Below are 24,875 nucleotides of genomic sequence, written 5' to 3'. Positions count from 1 at the left end.
TATATTGAGTAAGTAACATTTCCTTGAACTTTTGTCATTTGTACACTGAGCTGAGCTGGGCATTTATTACTTAGTCAAGCTCTCGCTCGTCTTTAAGTCGAAATTGTTGACCCTAACCTTCATTTTGCTTATGTTGCCACCATAGCTTTTATGCTAACACAACACACACAAGCAAACCACATTGAACTTGACAAAATGAAAAATGTTACCGTTTTAATCTTCCGAATAACTCAATAGCGCATGAGATTGACCGGAATAAGCAACCAGTGTTTTTATTTCAGAAACCGGCTTTGGTTTACGTGCCTAATTTACAGAGTGAAAAACAAATGGCGTATTTGTTGCTTAAATTCACAGTAAAAAAAGATTTAAAATCATTTATAGTATTTTTGTTACTCATGCGACTTATCAATATGATAACACCAAAAACTCTAGTGAAATTTTAAAGTAGGCCTATATGAAAAAAAGTTTTGTTTAAAACGTTTTTGATAATAATAGCTGCAACAAAATTGCTTCAGACATTCACATATTTTCAATGACTTGTATTGCTTTTTTATTTGTCAGTATGCTGTGGTTTAGTTCTTTTTGTGTCATGTGGTTAACTAAACACTATGTAAGCTACTCGCTTTGATGATGTCATAAAGTCAAGTGTTAATATTTTAGCTGTACCCAGGTTTTAGAAAACCGTTACAACAGTGATTCAGCAAATTGTTCTGTTATTGACTGACCGTACAAACGTGAAAGCGGCAAAGAAATTCGCAAATAAAACACCGCTTTCACATAAATACTTAAAAATATTTTCACAAGATAAACGTAAGCATTTCTAACAACTATGGCGATTTTAGTATTTTAATATGTCATTGGAAATTATTCGGATTTATTTTGATAAACTGTTCAGATAAAAATTGATAATATGGCGAATGCAAATTTGTGTTTCAAAACTAAGTTTAGCAGCAACAGGAATAGAATTAGATCAAATAATAACAGACAATAGCAAAATTTCATCAACACTTTAAAGATTCAACAAAGTTATTCACAAAGAAAGGAAAGATCACGGTTAAGTTGAAGTTAATATATTTCAAATTCAAGTTAAGGCAGGTAATTAAGCAAAGCATTTGTTTTTAATAAGCAACTTTTAACCGGATAATTTGCAGCAAAATGTCTAAAAAGCGGGTTTAAAAGCTTGGTAGATTTTGTTGAAGTTTTGCTTTTGGCAGCTGTCTCACCAACAGAATTTTCTGCAAAGGTCGCAGGTCACACGAAATCTCACGCGTTTTATGATAAAGCCAGCTGGTGACCTTTTTGTACGGTTTTTATCTTCTTTTGAAAATTCTTCTGACGATTCTTCTGAAACACAAATTTGATATAATGGAACTGATAAGAAAAATTTTTGAACTGTCAATTCTTCTTCGTGTGGACAACCATGGACGCAGTAAAGTGTCAACTGATGGTTTGAATATAGTTGCATGTCTATCTAGGTTTCTCGTCATGTTTCGGCAGCTTTACAATACACTTGATCAAACATGTTTGTCAATTGTAAAGATTTAATGCGACTTAGTTTTCTGCGTAACAAAATCTCATATTATGTGCAACAGCAAAAAATTTCTTTATGCCGATTTGTCGATCATCATAGTTTAGTTTATTTTGTAACAATTAGGTGTTGTTAACGAATCTAAAAGGTTTTCAATGCCATGTAATTTTCAGTCGCCTATACGTAACTTATAGCAGTTATTCAAAAATAAAGCAATTTGTAAAATCTTACCTTGCTTGTTGCCAATATCTCGCTTGAACAAACTTCTCGTTCTGCAATAGCGAGTCAAGTATTTGCATTTGATGTTGATCAATCCCCGGCAAGCTTTGATCGACCTACAAGGCAAAGTATCGTCACTTTTAAACACCATAAAATAAACATGATTTCGAGTAAATGTCGTACATTTAACACTGAGATACTCACCGGTAATTGAGACTTCTCTTCCTTCCGTTCGAAGACATGATCAACGCAAATAACATGAAGATGATCAAATACATCTTCAGATAAGAACCTGAGTGTGCTTTGTCAAACAAATCCATCGCAAAATGATTTTATATTCCCGGAACCAGGAAACGAATAATTTTATAACTTCGTGAACTAAAATGAAATAAGAACTTGCTCAAACTGTTTTCGTTTTTAAGGGCACAAAAAATTTTTGAAAAACGTATTTTTTTTTTGCTATCTTTTCGCGGGGTAGGATGCCATTGGCTTGCAGTGGTTCAAAACATGTCAAAAAAACTTTCGAGAATATTTTTTAAACTTTCGTTACATGAGTATTATCTTGAGGCATTGTGAATGTTTTTAACTACAACAACGTCATAAAAACAACATTTCTAATTCTTCTGCTGTAAATTTCGATTTTTAACCTGAAATATTTTTGACGAAAATGAACTCAACAAAATGGTAAAGAGTTAAATTCGCCACAAATGTTAATCATGAAAGTTCAATAAGTGTAAGTAGATTACTAAACTAATTTTTCTATTGTGGACTACAAACAACTACACAAACCACAAATCACACAACCAATAACCAACATACGACCATAAACTACCACAATCAATATTGTAACAAAACCTCAAACCACTAAATTTATAGTTAATTTTATTCGTTCCACGTTTACGCTGGAAACCCCCAAACGATACGGATAAGAATTGTCCCGGATCAAATTCACCATTTCCACAACTGTATATAGCAGACAATAGAAGAATAATGGTTATGGTTGACAATGCAAACATCAAAACTAATTTCGATAGAAGATTTGCCACTTTCCAATTTTACATGGACCCTGTATAATTGTGGTAATTATAATTGTACGTGATGGTGGGTGAAAAGGTTGTTGGTTTGCAGCAACAGCCCATGGCGGTTCTTCGTTCACCCCTCTCTCTAAGTTATAGTAATTATATATAACTTATAGTACAGTATGTAACCAAGATTTTCTTGGCCAGGAAACCTCCCGCTTTTACGACTTGTCGATTAGCCGGTTTCTGCTCTCTTATCTTTTATGAGCATTCCTTTAATAGAAATAAACGTCTTTCTTGCATTAAAACCAAATGTAATGACCAAAAAACTCTTTTCCAACAAAACACAGCGTAATCAATTAATTATCATTAGGGTGTGAGATTGGAAATTGCGGGAAGCGTAACATACCTCGGGGGGAGTTGTGGGTAAAGGCGTAAACCGTGTACACGTGTAGAAAACTTACTAACAATAAACGGATTCACAAGTGACATATCGATGACTAATACTATATAAAAACGCCGTCACACATTATGGCCACAACAATACGTGCGAAATACATCTTAATATAAATATAAAAACATGTTGTGGGAAATACATCTAACTAAACAACTAAAAACGTATCAATGTGCAGTGCTTCTTAAAACAAGTGTGTAGAAATAATCCCGTCACATCTCCCCACATCGTACATTCTTTCCGTCCCGGAAAGTTACAGACGAATAAATGACTATCGTTCGTAGCTCTTTGTCAATCGTCTGGCGCTCCGTTGTTGATGAGCACAACAGAGGAGCTGCTTGCTGGCTGGAAATCTGACATTTGTCACTCTGTTTTGATTCAACTGATGACGCTTCATCGTTTCACTTGTTAATGTATCCGACATCCTACCATTTAAACTTGTGATTACTCATACTAGCACTTTCCAGCTAGACAAGTTATCGGTGCGGTAAACATGTTACCTGCGTTTTTCTACTGCTGGTTCGAAGAGACCTACAATTAACTATAGGATTGCATTTCAAAACGGTATAAAGTAGGCACGTCTACACAGCAGTACAGGCATCAGTAGTCTGTTCACTCGTTCGACAACGGGCAAGGCGTAATCACATTTATCAGTACTTCTGACCGAAGGCAGAAAATACAAAGGCACGTCAAACCAAGCAGAAAACAACGTAACACTCCTCCCACTCCAATAAATTTCGCTTCGACATTGCTTGAACATCAATCAGCATAACTGGCTATAAGCTAAGTATATGGTAAATATAAAGACAAACTGCAATATAATCACGAAGCAACCGCTATTACTTCTGTTACCCAGATGAATTCGTGAATTTTGAAGAAAAATTTTTCGTCTACGTATGTTATAGTGGGCCACATAAAAAAAAGGTTTACAAAAACGATTCTTACACAGCAAAATGGTGTACTAGTGACAAAAATTATGATTATCACACCAATCAAAACAAACGAAAATCAAGGCACAGCATTTCTATGCAATTAATGTAAACATGTCTATACCAATACAATAACACAAACACAATAAAAAGTATCGGTGGGTTACAAATCACGCTTCATGCTAATAAAACCACAAAAAAACGTGAGATTGATAGCTACTGTAAAATAGGTCGTATATAAACGGATCCGAAAAAAAATACCATCATACTTGAAACTGTTGTATTTAAAACGCAAATCATAAAAATTAAGCATCACACAAATACACAATTAATACGTTTCGACGTCTGGGTAACGAATAGGTCAACGTGGACTTCGGCGAAGTCGACCGTTATTTCGGAAGTTACAAACGTTATTAAAATTGTTACTCTCGTGGCGATTTGCATTTGATCGGTTATTAAAAAACTAAGCTCCAGTCAAGGGCATGTCCAATTGCTGGGGGACTTCTTCTGGGCGACTAGCTTGACTATAGGAAGGCATCCCTGTATGACGGTCTCCTCTGCTTAGCTTTAGCCTGTTAAAATGTACTCTTAACGTCCGTTCATGATTGCGAATGAGATAATTTACGGGCGGAAAAGTCTCAACAACTTCGTAGGGACCTGAATAAAGGAGGTGAAACTTTCGCTTTTCATCTTTTGATGTGACAGTGTTTCGCAGCATGACCTTGTCTCCTATTTGAAACTCCACTTGTCTCGATACCGACTTGTCGTAACGTGCATTCATGGATTGCCGACGTTGTTCGAGTCTTGCTTTCACGACTTCGTGAACAAGCGGCATGCGGTCTTGTAAATGGAACATTGCCGACGATGATGGATGACTCGAAGGTTGTCTAGTCATCAAATCTGCTGGTAACATCAATTCTCGTCCTGTCAGAAGGAAATGTGGAGAAACACCTGTCTCTTCGTGTCGGCTGGCGTTATAGGTTGAACAAATTGGGAAGAGGGATTTATCCCAGGATAGTGGATCGCGCTGAACATAATTCTGCATGATGGAAAGGATTGTTCTGTTGGCCCTTTCAACCGCTCCGTTCCCAGAAGGGTGGTATGCTGTGGTTCTTGATTTCTTGCAGCCGAGAAGATCAATAAGCTCTTTAAACAACTGGCTCTCAAAAGTTTCTCCTCGATCGCTGTGAATACGCTCCGGAACACCATGAATCGTCATCCAATTATGATAGAGAACAAATGCCTTTTCTTGGGCTGACTGTGATGCCATTGACCAAGCCTGCATATATTTAGTGTACATATCAGTGGCTACCAGTATGTAACGGTTACCTGAATGTGTCACAGGAAGTCCTCCCAGGACGTCAATCTCTATTCTTTGCAACGACACCAACTCATCGGAAGGTACCAAGGGCGCTCTTGACGTTCTAGAACAGCGTGGTCCAACTGCAGGCCCGCGGACCAAAGGTGGCCCGCGAACTGATAGTCAGCTTTGATAGTCGCTATTGTCGAGGAAGAACCTCGACCGCAGATGTCACATCGATCAGCATTTAAATTTTATCAGCTAAATTTTAAACTATTCTAATTTCAGTTTTAATAAAAAAGAGAACTTTTTTCAGTTCTAATATCAATGTCACATTGTTCTTCAGTTCTAATTTAAAAACATTGGCCCGCAAGATAAAAAAATTTCAGATTTTGGCCCGCGATGAAAAGAAGTTGGACCACGCTGTTCTAGAAGGAGCTTTACGTAAATCACAGAGTGTGCAACTCTCACAATACTCACGGACATCCGTTTTCCAGCGGGGCCAGTAAAATCGTCTTGAAACTCTTTCAGCTGTTCTATCAACACTAATATGTCCACCTCCATGTGATGCGTCATGAAACTCTTTCAGGACTCTCGGACGCATTTCTTTAGGAACCAGCAACTGAAGGCGTTTTCCTTCTAATGTGTCTTCCAGATTGTGGTAAAAGCACTGGTGTACTAAAAAAAACTCTCCAAACAAAGACCAGTAATGTCGAAGCTCACTGCTCAACTTCTAAATTTTCTTAAAAGGGGGTCTTGCGCCGGCTCTAATCCAACCTAGTACTACGAAAAGATGTTCGTCGGACTTTTGAGCTTGTGAAATTTGATCAGGATTCCAACTGAAACCCTCACGAAGAACAATACTTAAAACACTTTCCGTCGAGGTTTTACCGGTTTTAAAGTTTTATTCAATTTGAAACGGATCTTGACAGGATTCAATTCGACGCTATTAGAATCACTTGTTTTGCTGCTCTGTGGCCTTCTACTAAGTGCGTCTGCATTGGAGTGCTTTGATTCAGAGCGATGTATTAATTTAAAATCAAAATCAACCAATATTTCAAACCAGCGCGCCCATTGACCGTATGTCTCTTTTGCTGTCCACAGCCACCGTAACAAAGCATGGTCCGTGCGAAGAAGAAAAGGTGTGCCAAGATAACAACGAAATTTCTACACCCCAAAAACAATTGCCAGGAGTTCCTTTCTCGTGGTGGAATAATTTCTTTCTGCTTTCGTTCGAGATCTACTTGCGTATGAAACTGGGTGCTCTTCACCATCTACAATCTGTGACAAAACACAGCCAAGCGAAGAATATGAAGTATCTGTATCGAGGATGAACTGCTGCGTAAAGTCCGGGTATCTCAATACCGGGTTTGTTACGAATGCGTTTTTCAACAAGTTGAATGAGTGTAAACAGTTACCATTCCAACAGAACTTTTTTTTGAGATTTCGTCAAATCGTACAGTGGGGCTGCAATGTTGGCAAAATCTCTGACAAACTTGCGATAGTATGATGCGAGTCCCAAAAACTGCCTTAAATCCTTTATGGACGAGGGCGCAGGCCAATTGGAAACCGAAGAGTCCAGAAGTGCATGATGTAGTCAAAAGTAAAAATCTCTGTCATGTCATCCTAAAGCAGGCATGCACAACTCAAAACAGTACACGGGCCGTTTTAGCGAAAAAATATTTTTCGCGGGCCGCGTGCTAACGTTGTTGTAACTAACGTGTAGCCTACTTTATATAATGTGACCGATTAACCGTTGAATAAGAGATATCGTTGAGAAGATGGTTACTGTCAAGAGACGGTTGCCTCTCGCACTACAGTATCTAGTTGTTTTTAACGCTTAGCGGCGGTAAAGCATCGGATTCGTTGATTATGTAACTGTAACCGTGGAGAAAATGCCTGAATGAGCGAAATCACGGAATATCTCGTGGGCCGCATGTTGTGCATGCCTGTCCTAAAGTAATGACCTGTCAATAACTGCTAACTTACCATTAACTATCTCATCATCTGTTATCGGGTGCATCCTTTTTGCGGCAGAGGACTTTCGAATTGTCCATCGTAGATGAGGTTTGACGACCACTTCAGATCTCGCATCTTGCCATCTCTGGTATTTATTCCTCCATGTCTCCCACATCACTGCAATATCAGGACATTCGTGCTTGGAACGATCTTGTGGGACTTTCTTCCAGGAGTCCTCTGCAATGATCTCTGACTCAACTGAAGAGGAGATTGGGTGATGATGGCTGTTTATTGGTGATCTAACATTTTCTTCATCGATGTGATCAGTGAAATTTTTGTGGTCATCCAATGCAACCTCTTCCTTCACATTACCTTGCATGGAAGTTATTCCATCATCTTCACCTGGTCGTGTCATGTTGCAATCTCCATCGTGAGCAATAACAGGTTTAACAACAACACTGGGAACATCGCTAGAGTTATCGGTCTGTGTTAGAGATGAACCTAAGGAGATGGACTTTAACGAATTGTCATGGCTGGATGGTAATGGACTCTCAGGTTTTGTGTCTTCCAATAAAACAGTCTGTTCTTTGAGCTCAGCTTCAACCATATTTGGATGAATCATCACAACATTGTCCAGCGAACTGTCTTCATTTAAAATCCAACCTGGAATCGAAGGAGTTCGATGGGAATCCTGAGTGAACACATCTTCAGTCTCCTCTGGAATTGGCTCGCTTGTCTCTTGACAAACGATGACTTGAACTTCATCATCATGTGCTTTGATGGGTGGTGAGCTTGATAATTCAGTTAATAATTCTGCATTGTCATCTGGACATTTTTTCGACGTCTCGTTGTTCTCTTGGTGGTCTTCAATGACTACTTTGATAGCTGATGATGAGTCCAAGCAAGGAACTGATTCTTGCACTTTATGTTTTCCTGGATGAGATTTATCAGGATCATTGCCACCAGTTGATAAAGATGTTGCAGGTTTTGGAGGATTTTCATTGCTAGGTCGGCATAGATGGGAAACACTCAAATCTATTTGTTGAAACGATGGACCGAGCTCTGTTTCTTTTTCTGTGATGAAACTTATTTCATTTTTTATTTCTTTCCTCCACTCAGTCTGGACTTTGCCTGGCAGAGGCGAGTCACAAGCGATAGAGTCGCTTAAGATCGAGTGATCTGCTAGTGTCAGGGATGATTGACTTCCCAATGCTTTTGGAGGAGAGAGTTGTACTGATGACTCCAATATGCTCAAGTCATGATCCAAAGTATTCTGTATCAAGCCAACCTGTTGTCCGACTTGATAAGAGTTTCCTTCATGACCAGTGACTACACTTTCTTGTGCTTTCTCTTGAATTTTAGCAGAAGAAAACTTTTCATTTCCTCGTTGATTGATTTTGGAATTTTTTGAGAAGGAAACACTTTTCTCTAACACGGCCACATCCTGTGCTATCATCTGCAGCAAACCATCCTCACAATGTGGACGGTGATCTTTCTCACCGTTTGTTCTTTTAAGTGGCGACTCATTCAGTGACAATATCGGATCCTTCTTTCCACCAGAGTCAGATTGTTCAAGTTTGCTTTCCTTGAGCTCATCACCTGCATCTGATGTGAGACTTCCTGATTGATGCACATCTTGCTTTGAAAGCTTTAAGTTGAGGTTGGGTTCTTTGGCTGTGCTGCCATCATCCGCATCTTCTCTCGTTGTAATAACATGAGTTTCTGTTTTATGATCACCTTCTCTAGGTTTGCTCGGGTCTGAATCCATAGTGACATCATTGCAGGCAACATCATCAGTGACCATTGGAATGTTTTCTGGGTCATCTTGAAGTTTGATTTTATTTTTAAAATGATCCGAATTGGAAGTGGGCTGTTCTACTTGTCTCTCGGCCATCCGACGTTCCTCTATCTCACGAATTCGCTGCTCTCTCTGCTTTTGACGCAAATTTGTCAATCTATTGTGCAAGATGCCGGCGTACATTCTCCTTGACTGATACCCTCGAAAGTGGCACTGGAAAAGCATGACAAGAACAATAATGCTTCTTGTGAAATCACAAAAAGAGCAATGAAACATAACATTTGCAATTAAGCAGGAATGTTATAAGCAAGGCAACCTGAATCAAGGTGGCTGCTTCATTGGTGCGCTGTTCTTCAAAAAACTTTTGTTGTTTCTTGAGCTCGGACAATATTTTACTTTCTGCTTCCTCCAGCGCAGTGAGATGTTGATGGGATGCGACACTCTCAGACTCGATGTCGTCCATTCGAAGAGCAACTTCCTCATAGAAAGATGCCTGGAACTTCTGGAAGATTCAGCGTTTTACTTCAATAATAAAATCTGAGTCGATTGGCTGCTAAAGGAAGCCGAGAGTTGTAAAGGAAACACTCAGGCTCTATCCTTGTAGATAAAACTACACGACATATTAAATGGCAGAATTTGCAGATTTTTATAAGACAGTATTTTTACCTTCATCCTTCGATCACTTTCAATTTTTTGTTGCTTAAAATCAAACACTTGATTCTTCTGTTCTTTGTGGTCAAGCGTTTCTCTTTGATTCATTTCATGAAAGTTATCAACTGAATTTTGGTTCCCAGCATCAAGACAATGATCAAGGACCTCTTCATCTAAGACAGATGTTCTTGATGTTGTTGGTTCAATGAGAAGATCTTCACTTTCTTCAACAAATGAATGAAGTTCTAGAAAAGTAATTCATGCAACAGATGCCATTTTGAAAACTCACTAGCTCTCCAGTTGATATAAATACACCAGCTGTAAGTTGATTACATCTAACGCAAATTATTCCTGGCAGACACTTAAGTATAAACTATAACTTATATATTTTATCGACTACACACATGATACATTCTATTCATATTTGCTATTCCAGACACCAGTGCCATGCATTTTACAATGTGATGTCATAATTACTACCACCTATGTCACAGCTAGCAATAATTTGCAACACATATTTGTTATAATTGCTTAATTATGATATATATCAAGTATTACCAAAGCTTTCTTTCTCTGGTATACCTACTGACAATTATTCTTTAGGCTTAACGTCAACCAATTTCAGCATTTCCTTCACCTCACTTTAAAGCAATGTTCAGGTCAGACATTTGCAATCAGTCTTTATAGTGATGTCCTCAACGTAAAATAAACAGGATTAAGCTTGCAATCTCACCTTCAGTGATTGACGTTTCATTCTCATCAACAATGGCCACGTTTTCAACTTCAATTAGTTCTTTGTCATTCACAGAGGACAATCTCGAATGGCAGCGCGTCACATTTTCCTCAACCTACAAAAAAGAAATCCGAGACTCTTAAGTCGTTCGTTTCATTCATGATCTTCTACATTCCACATCATTGACAGATTATCCTGATTTCTAATGTTCTAATGTCTAATAATAATGTCTAATAATCTAATGTTATCGGCACCATATGATGTAAGCAGTTTGACTTAAATTGTCATCATTATCAAATTAACTCTCTTTTGAACTGGAAGACTTGCTTTTACTTTGCTACTTTATTAGACAACGTATCATGCTATTTTCTTAATATAATTTAAATCTAAGCAAAGCAACTTATTGAAAAGTAACTGATCACCTCTTTCAGAACTTCCTCAGCATTGAAAAGAATATCTTCCGTCTTCTTAGATTGTGCTGAGGTTTTTTCAAGGAAAAGTAGAATCCAATCTTGGTTGTCTAAATTTCACATACGTATGATATATAGGCATTGAGATAATACGAACAACATTTAGACATGTTTTAAACTTTTTATGTAATTGTTACGTTTTTACATCATCAAAGTTTGGGTGTTCTGTAACTTTGCACACATACATGCTCATTTTCAGCAAGATCTTGTGTGTGCCAAACAACTAAAACTGACAAGAGCAGGTGTGCAAAAATGTTCGGACGTAATGGAAGTGCGTACTTAGGTGTTCAATTACACAGTAGTGTAAGCAGTTTGACTTATTTATTCTCTAAACCTATTGAAAACAGAGTGCACAGAAGCTCTGTCCAAATCATTAAGGGCAAAATAATGCACTTAAAGTGTGCCACTGTAGCTCACGAAAAACAGTATTAAGTGTACCTATGCCAAACTCCGCAGTCTGATCCACAGGAAAACCTAAATGAGACAAAGTTATCTTCAAAACAAAACAGTAAAACACTATGGTTAATCTCTATACCTTCACTTCTTGTTTTTTCTTTTATTTCTTCATCCTCATGAATATTGATCGGAAGATCATCATCATCATCTTGCAAAGACGAGTCAGAAAGTGCGTCCAGTTCAGCTTTTATTTCATCTTTAAAATCACTCATAACTCACAGACTCAGCATGTGCCAGATTTAAAGATTTTTATTAATATACCTAAGGACTATGCTTGCCTGATTGTCTTGTATTATTTTATAAAGTCAGAGTTAGGCTAAGGCTTAGGCCATATACTGGTACAATCCACAAAGTTTCATTGATTGCACAACGCGACTGAAAAGTATGGCAGTTTTTGATGAAAAATTGTGCTTGCAGAGATACAAAATTTGGCATGATAGCATGCACTAAAGCACAAGTTCTTTATTTGTTATAAATTGGTATTTAATTACCTAGTTTTTCTTTGTTTATTTCTCATAAATCGGGGTGAAGATAAAAAAGTTTGGCACGCACATTGATGAATCTCGTGCGTGTAGCTGCAACACTTTCCACTATGGCTGTACAATAGTGGAAAGTCCTGCATGGAAAGTTTGCATTTTAGCACAGGTAGATTTACACCAAAAAACAGGGTCTATGTTTTATGCTTCGACAATATTTAAACTCTACTTATTTTTCGCCTTAGCTACGCCTAACCTAATTCGTAGTTTAATAACAGGCCTACCCTAATACAGGCCTATTCGTAGTTTAATAAATGGAGCCGAGTGAAAAACCATTGTTTGCACTTTAGCACTTGCAATTTTTGTATGCTTGTTTCTTGTGACACGATTTTGTGATGGCAAACCAGATTGACTGAAGCAGATATCTATGCCAGTGGCGTAACGATATTTGCTTCTTTGCTATGTTGAAAGTAGTCAACAGCAATTTCCGGTAAGAAATTGTGCGTGCAAAGACACACGCGTGATGGCGTGCATTAAAGCCTCAATTCTTTGTTTGTTTATAAATTGGCGTTCAAACTAACAGCTTTTCTTTGTTTATTTATTACAAATCGGCATGAAGACAAAAAAGTTTGACAAGTTGTTGAAGCTGGTGCGCGAAGGTGCCACATTTTCCACTACGGAAATTTTGTAAATTACAAAATAATGTTGTGAATTCTACAATTCAATGCAGGAATGCGAGTTTCCACACAATAAATTTCACAATTTACAATTTACAACGCACGCACAATAGCGAAATTGTCTGATTGCTCGTGTTATGGGTAGATGTGAACCGAAAGATAGCCAAGTCAACCTGACTTGCTATTAACTTATTGACAAGGCTTAGTTGCCTGACTTGCACATACCGATAACATAGGCCTAAGCCATAGTTGGGCAGTATCGCGGTACTACAGTACTGAATTACTGTGCCGCGGTACTTTTACAGTACCGACAACAGTACCATCGGTACTTTTCAAAATAGTACTGAATCTTTGTACCGAACTATTTTTTTCAAGAAGTTTCAGTCGGTCCCGGTACTCGTTACTTTTCACGTGATAATTTCAAAATTTTAACAATTATGTTTTCAATAATACATGTTAATTAACCCTTAATATTAATTTTAGCTTCTGTTGATCTTTTTTAATCTAAAAATGTCAAATAAAATTGCAAACGATTAACGTCACATATGTTTTGACCTGGAGTAACCCTCACCAACGGCATAATAGCGGTAAATATTGCATTTACAGCTGCATCTTTTACACTAAAAGTACCGGTACCGAGTACTGACAAAGTATCGAACTACTTTTTTAAAATAGTACCGAATACCGGAACCGTCGGTACATTTTTTGCCAAGTACCGGTACCGTTACCGTTACCGACGGTACTTTCACACCTCTGCCCACCTCTGGCCTACTTTCACCGACTGCCCACCTCTGGCCTAAGCATCTGTGATGATTTTATAAAATTGTTTGCAAATTGAATGCCGCATAGAAAACGGAAATCGGCAAAGCAAAGCATTGCGTTACGTGTCGCCTATGTATCCGACTTCCTGTGTATCGTTATAAATCGTGACGTGAGTTATTCTTTCATTTATAACTATTCATTGCGTCACAGTCTACGAAGTTAACCCTAGAAAGTGGTCGACTTTATTATGTAGCTGTCACAATGTTCTATCTTGATGCATTCGTTCAAAGAAGCTTCAAATATAATCAGATTATACAGTAGTCATTCCTGTGTCATTATTGCTGAAGTCTATCAAAGTTCACTGTTAAGATATACACAAGTAAACAGACTTTGTAAGGAAGTGGGCAAACCTTACAGGTTAAGGTACCATACACCACTTTCCATTACACATCCAACAAGGCAAAACATCCAGCAATTACGTATTTCAATAATATCAGAGCGTTGAATGTTGCTATGTGAGATATTTGATCATAGTTTCCAAAATAGCAAGTTGACGTTTTAGTAAAAGAAAAGCTCTTTTTTGTTATTTTGAAATAAATTCTGCTCCATAAATTTAGTCTTGATGATACTTTTCAAAAAAAAAATATGTTTTTAATAAACCAAAGCAATAAATAAATCAAAAAAATGCACTATTTTACTACTAATTTACAAAAAAATTTCATTTTATCACTTGGTTTGTGTTCGTGTCATAGATATAATATAAACACAAGTACTACCATTAAATCGACGGTTTGTGTAAATCTGTGGTTTATAAAAATTCACATCGGTTGTCTATCGTACGAAAACTTTCGCCGCTAGTTCCAACAAAAACAGTGTAGATGTTAACCTTTTCCTTAACACCATAAATAAGGTGTTAAGGAAAAAAGTTTCTAACCTTTTTACTACTGTGTATCATAGTTTCAATAGTATCACTGTGACCCAGGACCAAGTTCTCATCAACTTAGCCTACACTATTTTAAGACAATAACAAACTGCTCTATGAAAACTATATGAATGCTACGTGGCTGTTTGTATTAAAATGTGTGATGAGATAAAATACGGATATCTTATTAATAACTTTACGATGACAAAATCTTTCAAACAACTTTATCGTCATCATTTTCCTAGGCAACATTATTATACCATTTTTGCAGAAAATATGTGACTACAGCATTTGTACATTTATAAATGTTTTTACACACTTTGTTTTTTTTTTGTTGAAATGGCATAAACAAACATATAGTTTATTTTCTTTCGCAATGCTTTCATTTCAAATTTCAAGTCAGAATTTTTTTAAAATGATTTACAAGTAACTTAACAAAACGTATAAGGTTTAGTCATTTAGAGTTATCAGTAGTGATTCATTTTGTATTAACCTGACAACTGACACAACGCTGAAAGGCCGGTTAGTGTAGCACTACACTTTCATATGTTTGTGGACGAATATTTAGATGAATTTCACCCATGTTGTTGCGGACATTCTTGTACACAATATGTGACTGCGTGTTTGGTATTATTAATAATTTATCGATATGCCAATTGTGGCTCCTTTGATTATTTTTAGTAAGTTTTCTACCCATGTCCATGATTTACGCCATTACCTACACCTCTGGCTGGCTGGCTATGTGACTATAAGCGGGGGAGCCAGAAAAGAAGAGTTAAACGTGAAACTTTGCTGTTTGTGCCTTGCTGACTCATCATTATATAACGTCTGCCAAGAAAAAATTTTGGATAGTTGTCAATCACGTGTTGCTTTGCATTTCATAACTTTAAGCGAACGTGGTGATCATAGTTGGTGCATTGTGTAATGTAATCTAACCACAAGATATTGTTTTTACAGCATGGCATTTAAGATGAAATTTAGCATGAAAGCAGTTTCTCAAATTACTGAGCCAACCTTTCTAGTTAGACTCGCTGGAAAGATGACAAATTTCGAACGTGGGAAAGAGAAGGTATTAGTAGGAACATTTTACCCATAATGAGGTGAAAATTTTTTTCTTGGTACACTAGGCCAATTTTCTCCGGTCTTCTCGGTCAATCTTGGTTAGCTGGGGGATAATCGGTTTTTCAGGTCATTTGTTAATTGACTTATATATTTCTGCTAATTGACTTTTGTAACCCTATCCGAGGAATATAACTTAAACTTTGTCTGATTTAGATTTGCTTCATTGACAGGTTGGCCACTTTTTGATGATCTTCAAAGTTACAGTAATTTGAAACTAATTGGATTAAGACAAAACCAATTTTGTTATTTGGCTTCGGTGATTACCAAATAATGCTCAATGACGATCAAAGTCATGTTTGACTTTGATTAGTTTGCACCTTAGTCATGTTTACTCCGAATACCTTTCAATCAAATCCTAAGCATACCGGAGATAAGACAAAATAAAGCATTTTAGTTGGCCATTAACATTCAGTTATATGGGTAAGTAACATTTCTTTCGACTTTTGTCATTTGTACACTGAGCTGGGCATTTATTACTTTGTCAAGCTCTCGCTCGTCTTTAAGTCGAAATTGTTGACCCGAACCTTCATTTTGCTTATGTTGCCACCATAGCGATTTATGCTAACACAACACACACAAGCAAACCACATTGAACTTGACAAAATGAAAAATGTTACCGTTTTAATCTTCCTAATAACTCAATAGTGCAAGAGACTGACCGGATAAAGCAAAGAGTGTTTTTACTTCAGAAGCCGGCTTTGGTTTACGCGCCTAATTTACAGAGTGAAAAACAATTGGCGTATTTGTTGCTTAAATTTACAGTAAAAAAAGATTTAAAATTATTTGTAATATTTTTGTTACTCATGCTTGACTTATTAATATGATAACACCAAAAATACCAGTGAAATTTTAAAGTATATGAAAAAAAGTTTTGTTTAAAACGTTTTTGATAATAATAGTTGCAATGAAAATTGCTTCAAATATTCACACATATTCAATGACTTGTATTGCTTTTATATTTGTATCAATATGTTGTGGTTTAGTTGTTTTTGTTTCATGTGGTCAACTAAATGCTATATACGCTACAGGTTTTGATGATGTCATAAAGTCAAGTGTTAATCTTTTAGCTGAACCCAGATTCTAAAAAATCTTTACAACAGTGATTTAGCAAATTGTTCTATTATTGATAGACCGTACAAACGTGAAATCGGCAAAGAAATTCGCAAATAAAACACCGCTTTCACATAAATACTTAAAAATATTTTCACAAGATAAACATAAGCATTTCTAACAGCTATGGCGATTTTAATATTTTAATATGTCATTGGAAATGATTTGGATTTATTATGATAAACTGTTCAGATAAAAATAGATAATATGGCGAATGCAATTTTGTATTTCAAAACTAAGTTTAGCAGCAACAGGAATAGAATTAGATCAAATAATAACAGGCAATAGCAAAATTTCATTAACACCTTAAAAATTCCACAAAGTTATTCACAAAGAAAGGAAAGATCACGATTAAGTTGAAGTTAATATATTTCAAATTTACGTTAAGGCAGGCAAATAAGCAAAGCATTTGTTTTTAATAAGCAACTTTTAACCAGATATTTTGCAGCAAAATGTCTAAAATGCCGGTTTGTAAGCTTGATAGATTTTGCTGAAGTTTTGCTTCTGGCATCTCTTTCACCAACAGAATTTCCTGCAAAGGTCGCAGGTCACACGAAATCTCACGCGTTTTATGAAAAAGCCAGCTGGTGACCTTTTTGTACGGTTTTTATCTTCTTCTGAAAATTCTTCTGACGATTCTTCTGAAACACAAATTTGATTTAATGGAAGTGATACGGAAAATATTTGAACTGCCAATTCTTCTTAGCATGGACATGCACGGACGCAGTAAAGTGTTAACTGATGGTTTAAATATAGTTGCATGTCTAGCAAGGTCTCTAGTCATGTTTCGGCAGCTTTACAATACACTTGATCAAACATGTTTGTCAATCGTTAAGATTTTTTGTGACTTAGTTTTCTGCGTAACAAAATCTCATATTATGTGCAACAGCAAAAAATTTCTTTATGCCGATTTGTCGATCATCATAGTTTAGTTTATTTAATAACAATTAGGTGTTGTTAACGAACTTAAAAGTATTTTAAAGTCATGTATTTTTTAGTCGCCTAAACGTAACTTATTACATTTATGCAAAAATAAAGCATTTTGTAAAATCTTACCTTGCTTGTTGCCAATATCTCGCTTGAACAAACTTCTCGTTCTGCAATAGCGAGTCAAGTATTTGCATTTGAAGTTGATCAATCCCCGGCAAGCTTTGATCGACCTACAAGGCAAAGTATCGTCACTTTTAAACACCATAAAATAAACATGATTTCGAGTAAATGTCGTACATTTAACACTGAGTTACTCACCGGTAATTGAGACTTCTCTTCCTTCCGTTCGAAGACATGATCAACGCAAATAACATGAACATGATCAAATACATCTTCAGATAAGAACCTGAGTGTGCTTTGTCAAACAAATCCATCGCAAAATGATTTTATTTTCCCGGAACCAGGAAACGAACAATTTTATATTTTTATAACTTCGTGAACTAATATGAAATAAGAACTTGCTCAAACTGTTTTCGTTTTTAAGCGCACAAAAATTTTTGAAAAACGTATTTTTTCTGCGCTATCTTTTCGCGGGGTAGGATGCCATTGGCTTGCAGTCGTTCAAAACATGTCAAAAAAACTTTCGAAAATATTTTCCAAACTTTCGTCACATGAGTAGTGTCTTAATGTTGCATTGTGAATGTTTTTAACAATTAACAACAACGTCATAAAAACAACATTTCTAATTCTTCTGCTGTAAATTTCGATTTTTAACCTGAAATATTTTTGACGAAAATGAACTCAACAAAATGGTAAAGAGTTAAATTCGCCACAAATGTTAATCATGAAAGTTTATTAATGCCAGGTGTAAGTAGATTACTAAATAAATGTTTCTATTGTGGTCTACAAACAACTACACAAACCACAAATCACACAACCAATAACCAACACACGATCATAAACTACCACAATCAATATTGTAACAAAATCTCAAACCAATGTACAGTGAGACCTCGTTAATCCGTACCCCGATGAACCGGAGTCCCCGCTATCCGACACAAAACTGCCGGGAACGGATTTCTTCCTATGCATTTTACCCCTTTAATCCGAAAACCCCGCTGTCCGACTCCGACACAAAAGTTTTGGAACAAATGTGCTAAATCAATAGCAATAAAATTCGATAAACCGGATTATTAACAGTTAAGCGAAAATGATTCACGATTGTCCTAATACACTATGTAGTTAGTTGACGAAACAATAGCCGATTATCTACGCATAATAACGTTGCGGTCTGCGTTGTTCATCAACGTTGTTCGTTGTTCATAATAACGTTGCGTTGTTCATCAACAGTAACAAACAACGCTTCCGCGGTCGCAAAAAAATACGTACAGTATATCGGTTGAGAGCGGCAGTCTATTGAAGACATACTGCTGCAACTCAATCGTGCTATCAGCTTTTGATATCGCATTGCGCAAAGATTTGAAACAGGTCAGAGAAAGTTTAAGACTGCTGGTCCCGCCGGAATGCTTCGCCATGCAAGAGCGGTTGTCAAACCGATTTGCGGCCGCATGTTCGTCACTTCTGGCTTAGAGCATTCGTCTTTAATACGGTGGTTCTGGGGTTCGACACTGGATCGGATCATACAAAAAATATAATGTTATTTTAGTTGCTGTCCAGCCAGAAACTCGGTACTTAGAATTGAAGTAAGGTGCATACTGCATTTTTAACACGGTACTGCATTTGCAAGATTGATTGATTTTTTACTTTCCGATAATCCGGATACCCCGCTAAACCGACATTTTTTGACGAAACGAAGTGGTCCGGATTAACGAGGTCTCACTGTATTTATAGTTAATTTTATTCGTTCCACGTTTACGCTGGAAACCCCCAAACGATACGGATAATATTTGAGCAAGATCAAAGTCACCATTTCCACAACTGTATATAGCAGACAATAGAAGAATAATGGTTATGGTTGACAATGCAAACAGCAGGAATAATTTCGATAGAAGATTTGTCACTTTTAAATTTTTCATTGAAGGTTTATGATTAGGTGATGGCGGGTGAACAAGTTGTTGGCTTGCGGTAGAGCGGCACGCCGACATCCGATGGCGGTTCGTCGCTCACACAACTCCTCTTTCATTTAAAGCCACTTATTTTTGCGCCCTCGCCTTAAGTCTCTTTATGCAACTGCCAAAAAATGCATCTGTCTGTATATGTATTAAAGTATTTTTGTCTGAATGTTTCAATATATTATTAAACTGTTTATTCACTTTTTAGATGCTTATCGTTTGTAATTATTTGTTTGTCTTACTCTTTTACAGATAGATATGATTAGGAACGTATGTTGAGGAAGCAATTTGCGGTTCAATGAGTGGACGTTAAAGCGGAAAAACTAGAACAGAAACAATCGGCTTAACACAACAAGGTTTTATTTACACAGCTTGGATTTAAAACGCCACCGCATTTACTTACGGGCTAAGCCAGGGCAATGTTTTAGTTGGTGTACTTGTGGTATTTCAGGTTCATTTATTCGTCGGTTTCTCTCTATCTCACTTTCGTATATTTACCCGGGATTCCAACACGTTGTTTAAAGGGTCGGGTTTGCTTAGTCGGCAGGTTGGTCAAACACTTCCTGATGGCATTCTAAGTTGCAGTAATTTCGATCTGTCGGGACGTATAAGCTATAATCAGAAATTGTGCGAAATTAAAATATGAAGCAATAAAACAGGACTACCACCTATTTATCTGACTTTTTGAAACCATGGTTTGTTTCACTACGCATACAAATAATTGCAAACATAAGATATGAGAGACATTTATCTGAACCATTCAAAAAATTCAGTGTACTAGGAAAATCCCGGTATCGTGATTTTAGACTAATTTGAATACAGCGGCTTGCAAATTTTTATAGAAGTTTAAAAAGTTGAAAATGGAGTTCATTATTGTATTAAGCAAATACTCACACTTGCACATTTCGTCAAGTCGTTGATTGAAATCGGCAACAGGCCCCACCACCGCAGATATTAGCTCTTGTATTGGTTCCCGCGTTTGCTTGCCGTCAAACTAGAACTTGGAAAATTTATCGTGCTCATTACCGCTTAGCAGTTTCAGTTGTTAGAAAAAAACTGAATTGTTAATCATGAAGCGATGAAAGAAAAAGAGTTGGAGCAAGATTGTTTGAGCTGCGTCCAACAACTGAAATGTGCAACTTTTGTTGTAAGCTGGAATAAATTTATCTCTAAAATATTTTAGGGTTAAATACTTTGTTAACATAAATGATAAATATCATCTCACTTTTTAAGAAGTAATTTTGCTTGCAATTAACAATATGACGTCATAGTGGATTTTTTTACATCGCCGCTCGCCATTTGGTTACAGACGCAATAATGCGGCCCTTTCTATCATCGACAAGGGAAAGCTTTTAAACATATTTACCACTTGGAAATAGCTTTAGTACAAAATGTTCTTGCTTGGTTGGCAACATGACGCTTTAATGATTCAGTTGAAAAAAATATATAATTTGGCACTTTATGAGTTTGTAGCTTTTATGCCCACCCTGTACTTCAGTCTGCATCGAACGTAACATTCATTTTGCGTGTCCTACGAAACCGCGATGCGCCAGCAGTTGCAAAGAAATCGTACGAATAGAGACGTCATAAATTGAGATCATTTGAAGACGAGCAGCATTTCTTTGAGAAATATTATTAGTGTTTTCGAAATTACAATAAAAATACCGTAGCTGGAAGCCTGTTCGTGTTTTAATTGTTTTTATAGAATTAATTGAAATGAAATTTAGTTAATTAGCATCAACGCAATCATTTTAAAAGCACACTCAGTTGCTGAATATGTGATTTCTATAACAACCTTAAAGTAAATCTATAAACCACGCAGCCACTTTCATTTCTAGACAATATTCTGTCAATTATTTCTTCGGTTCTCCGAGGAAATCATGTTTCAAATGAAGTTTTGTGGTTTCGCTTAACTTGCGTCAATCCAATTAGCACAAGAAATAAAACAAACTAAACCACCGCACTTTGTCTACGATTTGACATGCCCAGTTCTTGGTCGCATTAACCGCTTGACTTCCACTTGTAAGCTGCATATCATGTATCTACATACCAAGCTTGTAAATAAACTCCAAGAGAACTATTTCGACATTCGACTTTAATGTTCCGGAAAGCTAAACCAAAAATTCAACATACATTTTTTTGATTGATGTGAAAGATATTCAACACTAGAATCAGCGAAAGGAGAAGACTCATCGAGCTAAAACTATTTAACAATCACCTGAACTTCAGTTTCCCAAAATCTGCAAGACTGGAACAATCCTGAACACAAAGTACAGTGCAATCTAGAACTTTGATTTAACCGTTTGTTAGCAGACATGAGAAGGCGAGGGATGAAATAATTTATTCATCATTATTCAGAGGTCACCAAACCGTGGTCAACCACGATCAGTTATATTTTTTTTAAATGAAGAGAACTGAATATGAAACAATTTGATAAACAAGAACAAAAAGTAAACTCGCATATAACATTATGTGGCTTGTGCTTAGAGGACGACTGACGTCAGGTTTGTTTTGTTATGTCACAAAGATTTCGTATGTGGCCGTGAAATTAAACAAATACCGAACAATAAATAATTAAATAACGCCCCACGTTATTTGTGTTTATCAGGAAAGCACTTTTTCACAGGCAAACATAGCACTCAATCGCCCACTAGCGGGATGACAAGTGTTAGATATCAGCCACTAAATGATATCAACCATATGAGGATTTTGTGTCATATTTCTTGGCAAAATCGAAGACCACATCAAAATCAGTAAGTGATTAAATTTCGATTTTCCAAACAAGCTTGAGCCTTTTCAATACAAGTCACTAATCTGTGATAAACGACAAGCATCAACCAACGCAAACTTCTATTCGTGGATAGTTGGAATTTTCAGTGAACGTGAAAGCGAAGTGATATGAGACCACGATAAAGTTTGCGTTATTGACCTTTATGACGATTTTTATATATTGTTATCTTAGTCATTCATCGTTTGCACCGTGGACTTGTCTAATGTTTATCACCTTTACAATACATATCTAATATGTTTCATATTTCCCATAGAACGTATTAGCGTTCATTATAAGCTATTTGTAAGACCGATTGACGCGTTAAGGCGCGGTTGTTGAGTAGTTTGATACTCGAAAGTAATCTTTGACTCAAATTAATTAACCCGTCGCACCAATAGCTGTGGTACCGTCTGTTCTGTGTTAAATTACGTTTTGGTTTCATCATAGATTTTGGGAATTCCCCACATTTAGGAATATTTCAGCAACTTGATATTTACATTTCACAGAGGAAGTATGCTTGGCTGGTGTGAAAAGTGGGAAAGCGCAAAATGATGAGGTGACCGCGTCGTCATACTACTTGCAAATTTGTGCCGCTCATAAAGGAAGATTGGATCGAGGTTCTCCTTGGACTCCTCATCCATGGAAGCAACGTACGTCAAGTGGCTCTCCTCAGAGAAATATATCAATACTGGCGTATTATATTATGACGTCATATATTCATGCATGCATGTTGTTCTATATAAATGAGTCATCCAGCAGAAACTTCCACTTGCTCCTTCTGCTTTTATAAAGCAAATCTCGCTTTTTTTCATAAAATAATGAAACCACGGCGCATTTATGATCTCACTCAAAAACGTAATTGATATTGTTAAGACTAAATCCTCCATCAAGTTTTCAAAATTTGCCAAGGCTTTCAGGTAGAAAGAGAAACGTCGATACATTAACTTTGCCAGATTTTCCACATATATTCTGTCTTTTTTCTAGCTCTATCCAGAGACATGAAACAGTGTTTAAATGTATACTGAAAAACAAATATCTTTTGTAAAATTGTATTTGTATTTATAAAATCTTTCCATCGTTGCTTTATGAAAGCGAATTTCAAATTAAGTCTAGTCAGTATGTGTTCACCACCTCACTTCACCTCACGACAGCACGGCGTGAGTTAGTTGGAACGTGCACACAAATGCAGAATCACGATCAGTCATAAATTGTAAGGTCGGCAGAAACGTCAAAACAAAAAGATTTGCATTGATACTGTTGACATTTGCATCACTGTGCTATTGGCAACGCCACCTAAATATTTCCTAAATATATTCCCAACTTAAATGAGAAGAATTGTTAACGGAGAAGCCGATTTTAAGTTGTTATGTAATTAAAAATTTAATTAAATATATTAAAAATATAACAATAAGTATTATATGATAATTTTAATGACGAAAGACACCCCGGCATTAATTTCGTAGCCTGCTTTTATTCTTCTTTTAAAACCTAAAAATAGACTTTCCGGCTCAATGAACATTTCTCACCTCAAAACAACATTTCTAAGAAGTTTTTTTTGTTTAGCCGAGAAGAAAAAAGGCAATTTTAGTGGGAAACCTGCTATAAAAATTTTCTTGCAAAAAATGATCAGCAAGTTGTGACCGAGCTTTCATGAAGCAGGTTTACAACTGAGTGCAGTGAAAGCTTCTCGCTTTGAAGATGAAGTGAAAAGCAAATTAGAATCAACTTAAACTTTGCGTTTAGAAAAGCACTAACTCATACTGTAGCTTGTAGGTTGGCGTGGTTGCTACAAGATAAGTCAATTAGCCTTGAGCGTATGATTGGACGATACCAACCATTATGAAAATAAAATAGTTTTTTGCTCATTTCATTTTATATTTTTTTTGTTTTTTGATTGTTAGGTAGCGACACCTTCTGGGTATATTAGTTATCTATAACCAGGTTTATACACTTGGGTTGGAATACAAAAGTATAAGGTAAGGCAGGCAGTGCCGCGGCTCGTATAATACCGAATTACTCTACCGCGGTACTTATCGGTATCGGTAAGTAAGTACCTTACTGATACTTACCGATACCGTTGGTACTTTCTAAAATAGTACCGAAGCTCTAATTCGGTACAGACTCTGTACCGAATTACTTTTTTTAAGAAATTTTAGTCGGTCCCGGTACTCGGTACTTTTCATGTGATAATTTCAAAATTTTAACAAGTATATTTTCAAAAATACACGTTAATTAGTCTTTAACATTAATTTCAGCATCTGTTGATCTTCTTTAATCTAAAAATGTCAAGTAAATTTGCAAGCGATTAACGTCACATATGTTTTGACCTGGAGTAACCTTCACCAACGGCATAATAGCAGCAAACATTGCATTTACAGCAGCATCTTTTACACAAAAAGTACCGGTACCGAGCTACTGTACCTCCGCTCCTGAAAACGCTGAAAACCTGAAAAAAACGAAAACCTCCGCTGAAAACCTCCGCTTATCCTTGTGCCTTGCTGACTCATCATTATATAAC

At 36.6% G+C, this 24,875-nt stretch overlaps 3 protein-coding genes across 4 annotated transcripts; all 3 read right to left on the bottom strand.

Moving 5' to 3' along the window:
* Positions 1-661: 661 nt before the first annotated feature.
* Positions 662-3,657, bottom strand: LOC143464659 (uncharacterized). The gene is made up of 3 exons (XM_076962567.1): positions 1,952-3,657; positions 1,760-1,863; positions 662-1,344 (listed from the first exon to the last, which is right to left on the bottom strand). Exons 1-3 carry the CDS (start codon positions 2,065-2,067, stop codon positions 1,220-1,222), a joined length of 345 nt encoding a protein of 114 aa, XP_076818682.1. The 5' UTR covers positions 2,068-3,657; the 3' UTR covers positions 662-1,219.
* A 195-nt stretch (positions 3,658-3,852) lies between these two features.
* On the bottom strand, positions 3,853-13,885 carry LOC143464658 (uncharacterized). Its single transcript, XM_076962565.1, has 6 exons — positions 11,596-13,885; positions 11,013-11,110; positions 10,591-10,705; positions 9,873-10,102; positions 9,523-9,708; positions 3,853-9,419 (listed from the first exon to the last, which is right to left on the bottom strand). Exons 1-6 carry the CDS (start codon positions 11,726-11,728, stop codon positions 7,404-7,406), a joined length of 2,778 nt encoding a protein of 925 aa, XP_076818680.1. The 5' UTR covers positions 11,729-13,885; the 3' UTR covers positions 3,853-7,403.
* A 2,713-nt stretch (positions 13,886-16,598) lies between these two features.
* On the bottom strand, positions 16,599-18,115 carry LOC143464657 (uncharacterized). Of its 2 annotated transcripts, none has more exons than XM_076962563.1 (3): positions 17,834-18,115; positions 17,642-17,745; positions 16,599-17,226 (listed from the first exon to the last, which is right to left on the bottom strand). In XM_076962563.1, exons 1-3 carry the CDS (start codon positions 17,947-17,949, stop codon positions 17,102-17,104), a joined length of 345 nt encoding a protein of 114 aa, XP_076818678.1. In that variant the 5' UTR covers positions 17,950-18,115; the 3' UTR covers positions 16,599-17,101. The 2 variants fall into 2 exon arrangements, with proteins under 2 accessions (XP_076818678.1, XP_076818679.1); XM_076962564.1 differs by having other exon boundaries at positions 16,599-17,223.
* Positions 18,116-24,875: the final 6,760 nt, after the last annotated feature.

This window comes from Clavelina lepadiformis, chromosome 7, assembly GCF_947623445.1.
Source record: "Clavelina lepadiformis chromosome 7, kaClaLepa1.1, whole genome shotgun sequence".
NCBI lineage: Eukaryota > Metazoa > Chordata > Ascidiacea > Aplousobranchia > Clavelinidae > Clavelina > Clavelina lepadiformis.
The sequence above is the reverse complement of the archived record's forward strand: the minus strand, read 5'-3'. Positions and strand labels throughout refer to the sequence as shown.

Excerpts from the sequence above, each read along its gene's own strand:
- LOC143464659 (XM_076962567.1), bottom strand. The coding sequence starts at position 2,067 with ATGGATTTGTTTGACAAAGCACACTCAGGTTCTTATCTGAAGATGTAT. Across the intron at positions 1,864-1,951 it reads AAGAGAAGTCTCAATTACCG|GTCGATCAAAGCTTGCCGGG; the intron begins GTGAGTATCTCA and ends TTTGCCTTGTAG. Across the intron at positions 1,345-1,759 it reads AGATATTGGCAACAAGCAAG|AAGAATCGTCAGAAGAATTT; the intron begins GTAAGATTTTAC and ends TTTGTGTTTCAG.
- LOC143464658 (XM_076962565.1), bottom strand. The coding sequence starts at position 11,728 with ATGAGTGATTTTAAAGATGAAATAAAAGCTGAACTGGACGCACTTTCT. Across the intron at positions 11,111-11,595 it reads AGAAAAAACAAGAAGTGAAG|ACAACCAAGATTGGATTCTA; the intron begins GTATAGAGATTA and ends TGTGAAATTTAG. Across the intron at positions 10,706-11,012 it reads CTGAGGAAGTTCTGAAAGAG|GTTGAGGAAAATGTGACGCG; the intron begins GTGATCAGTTAC and ends TCTTTTTTGTAG.
- LOC143464657 (XM_076962563.1), bottom strand. The coding sequence starts at position 17,949 with ATGGATTTGTTTGACAAAGCACACTCAGGTTCTTATCTGAAGATGTAT. Across the intron at positions 17,746-17,833 it reads AAGAGAAGTCTCAATTACCG|GTCGATCAAAGCTTGCCGGG; the intron begins GTGAGTAACTCA and ends TTTGCCTTGTAG. Across the intron at positions 17,227-17,641 it reads AGATATTGGCAACAAGCAAG|AAGAATCGTCAGAAGAATTT; the intron begins GTAAGATTTTAC and ends TTTGTGTTTCAG.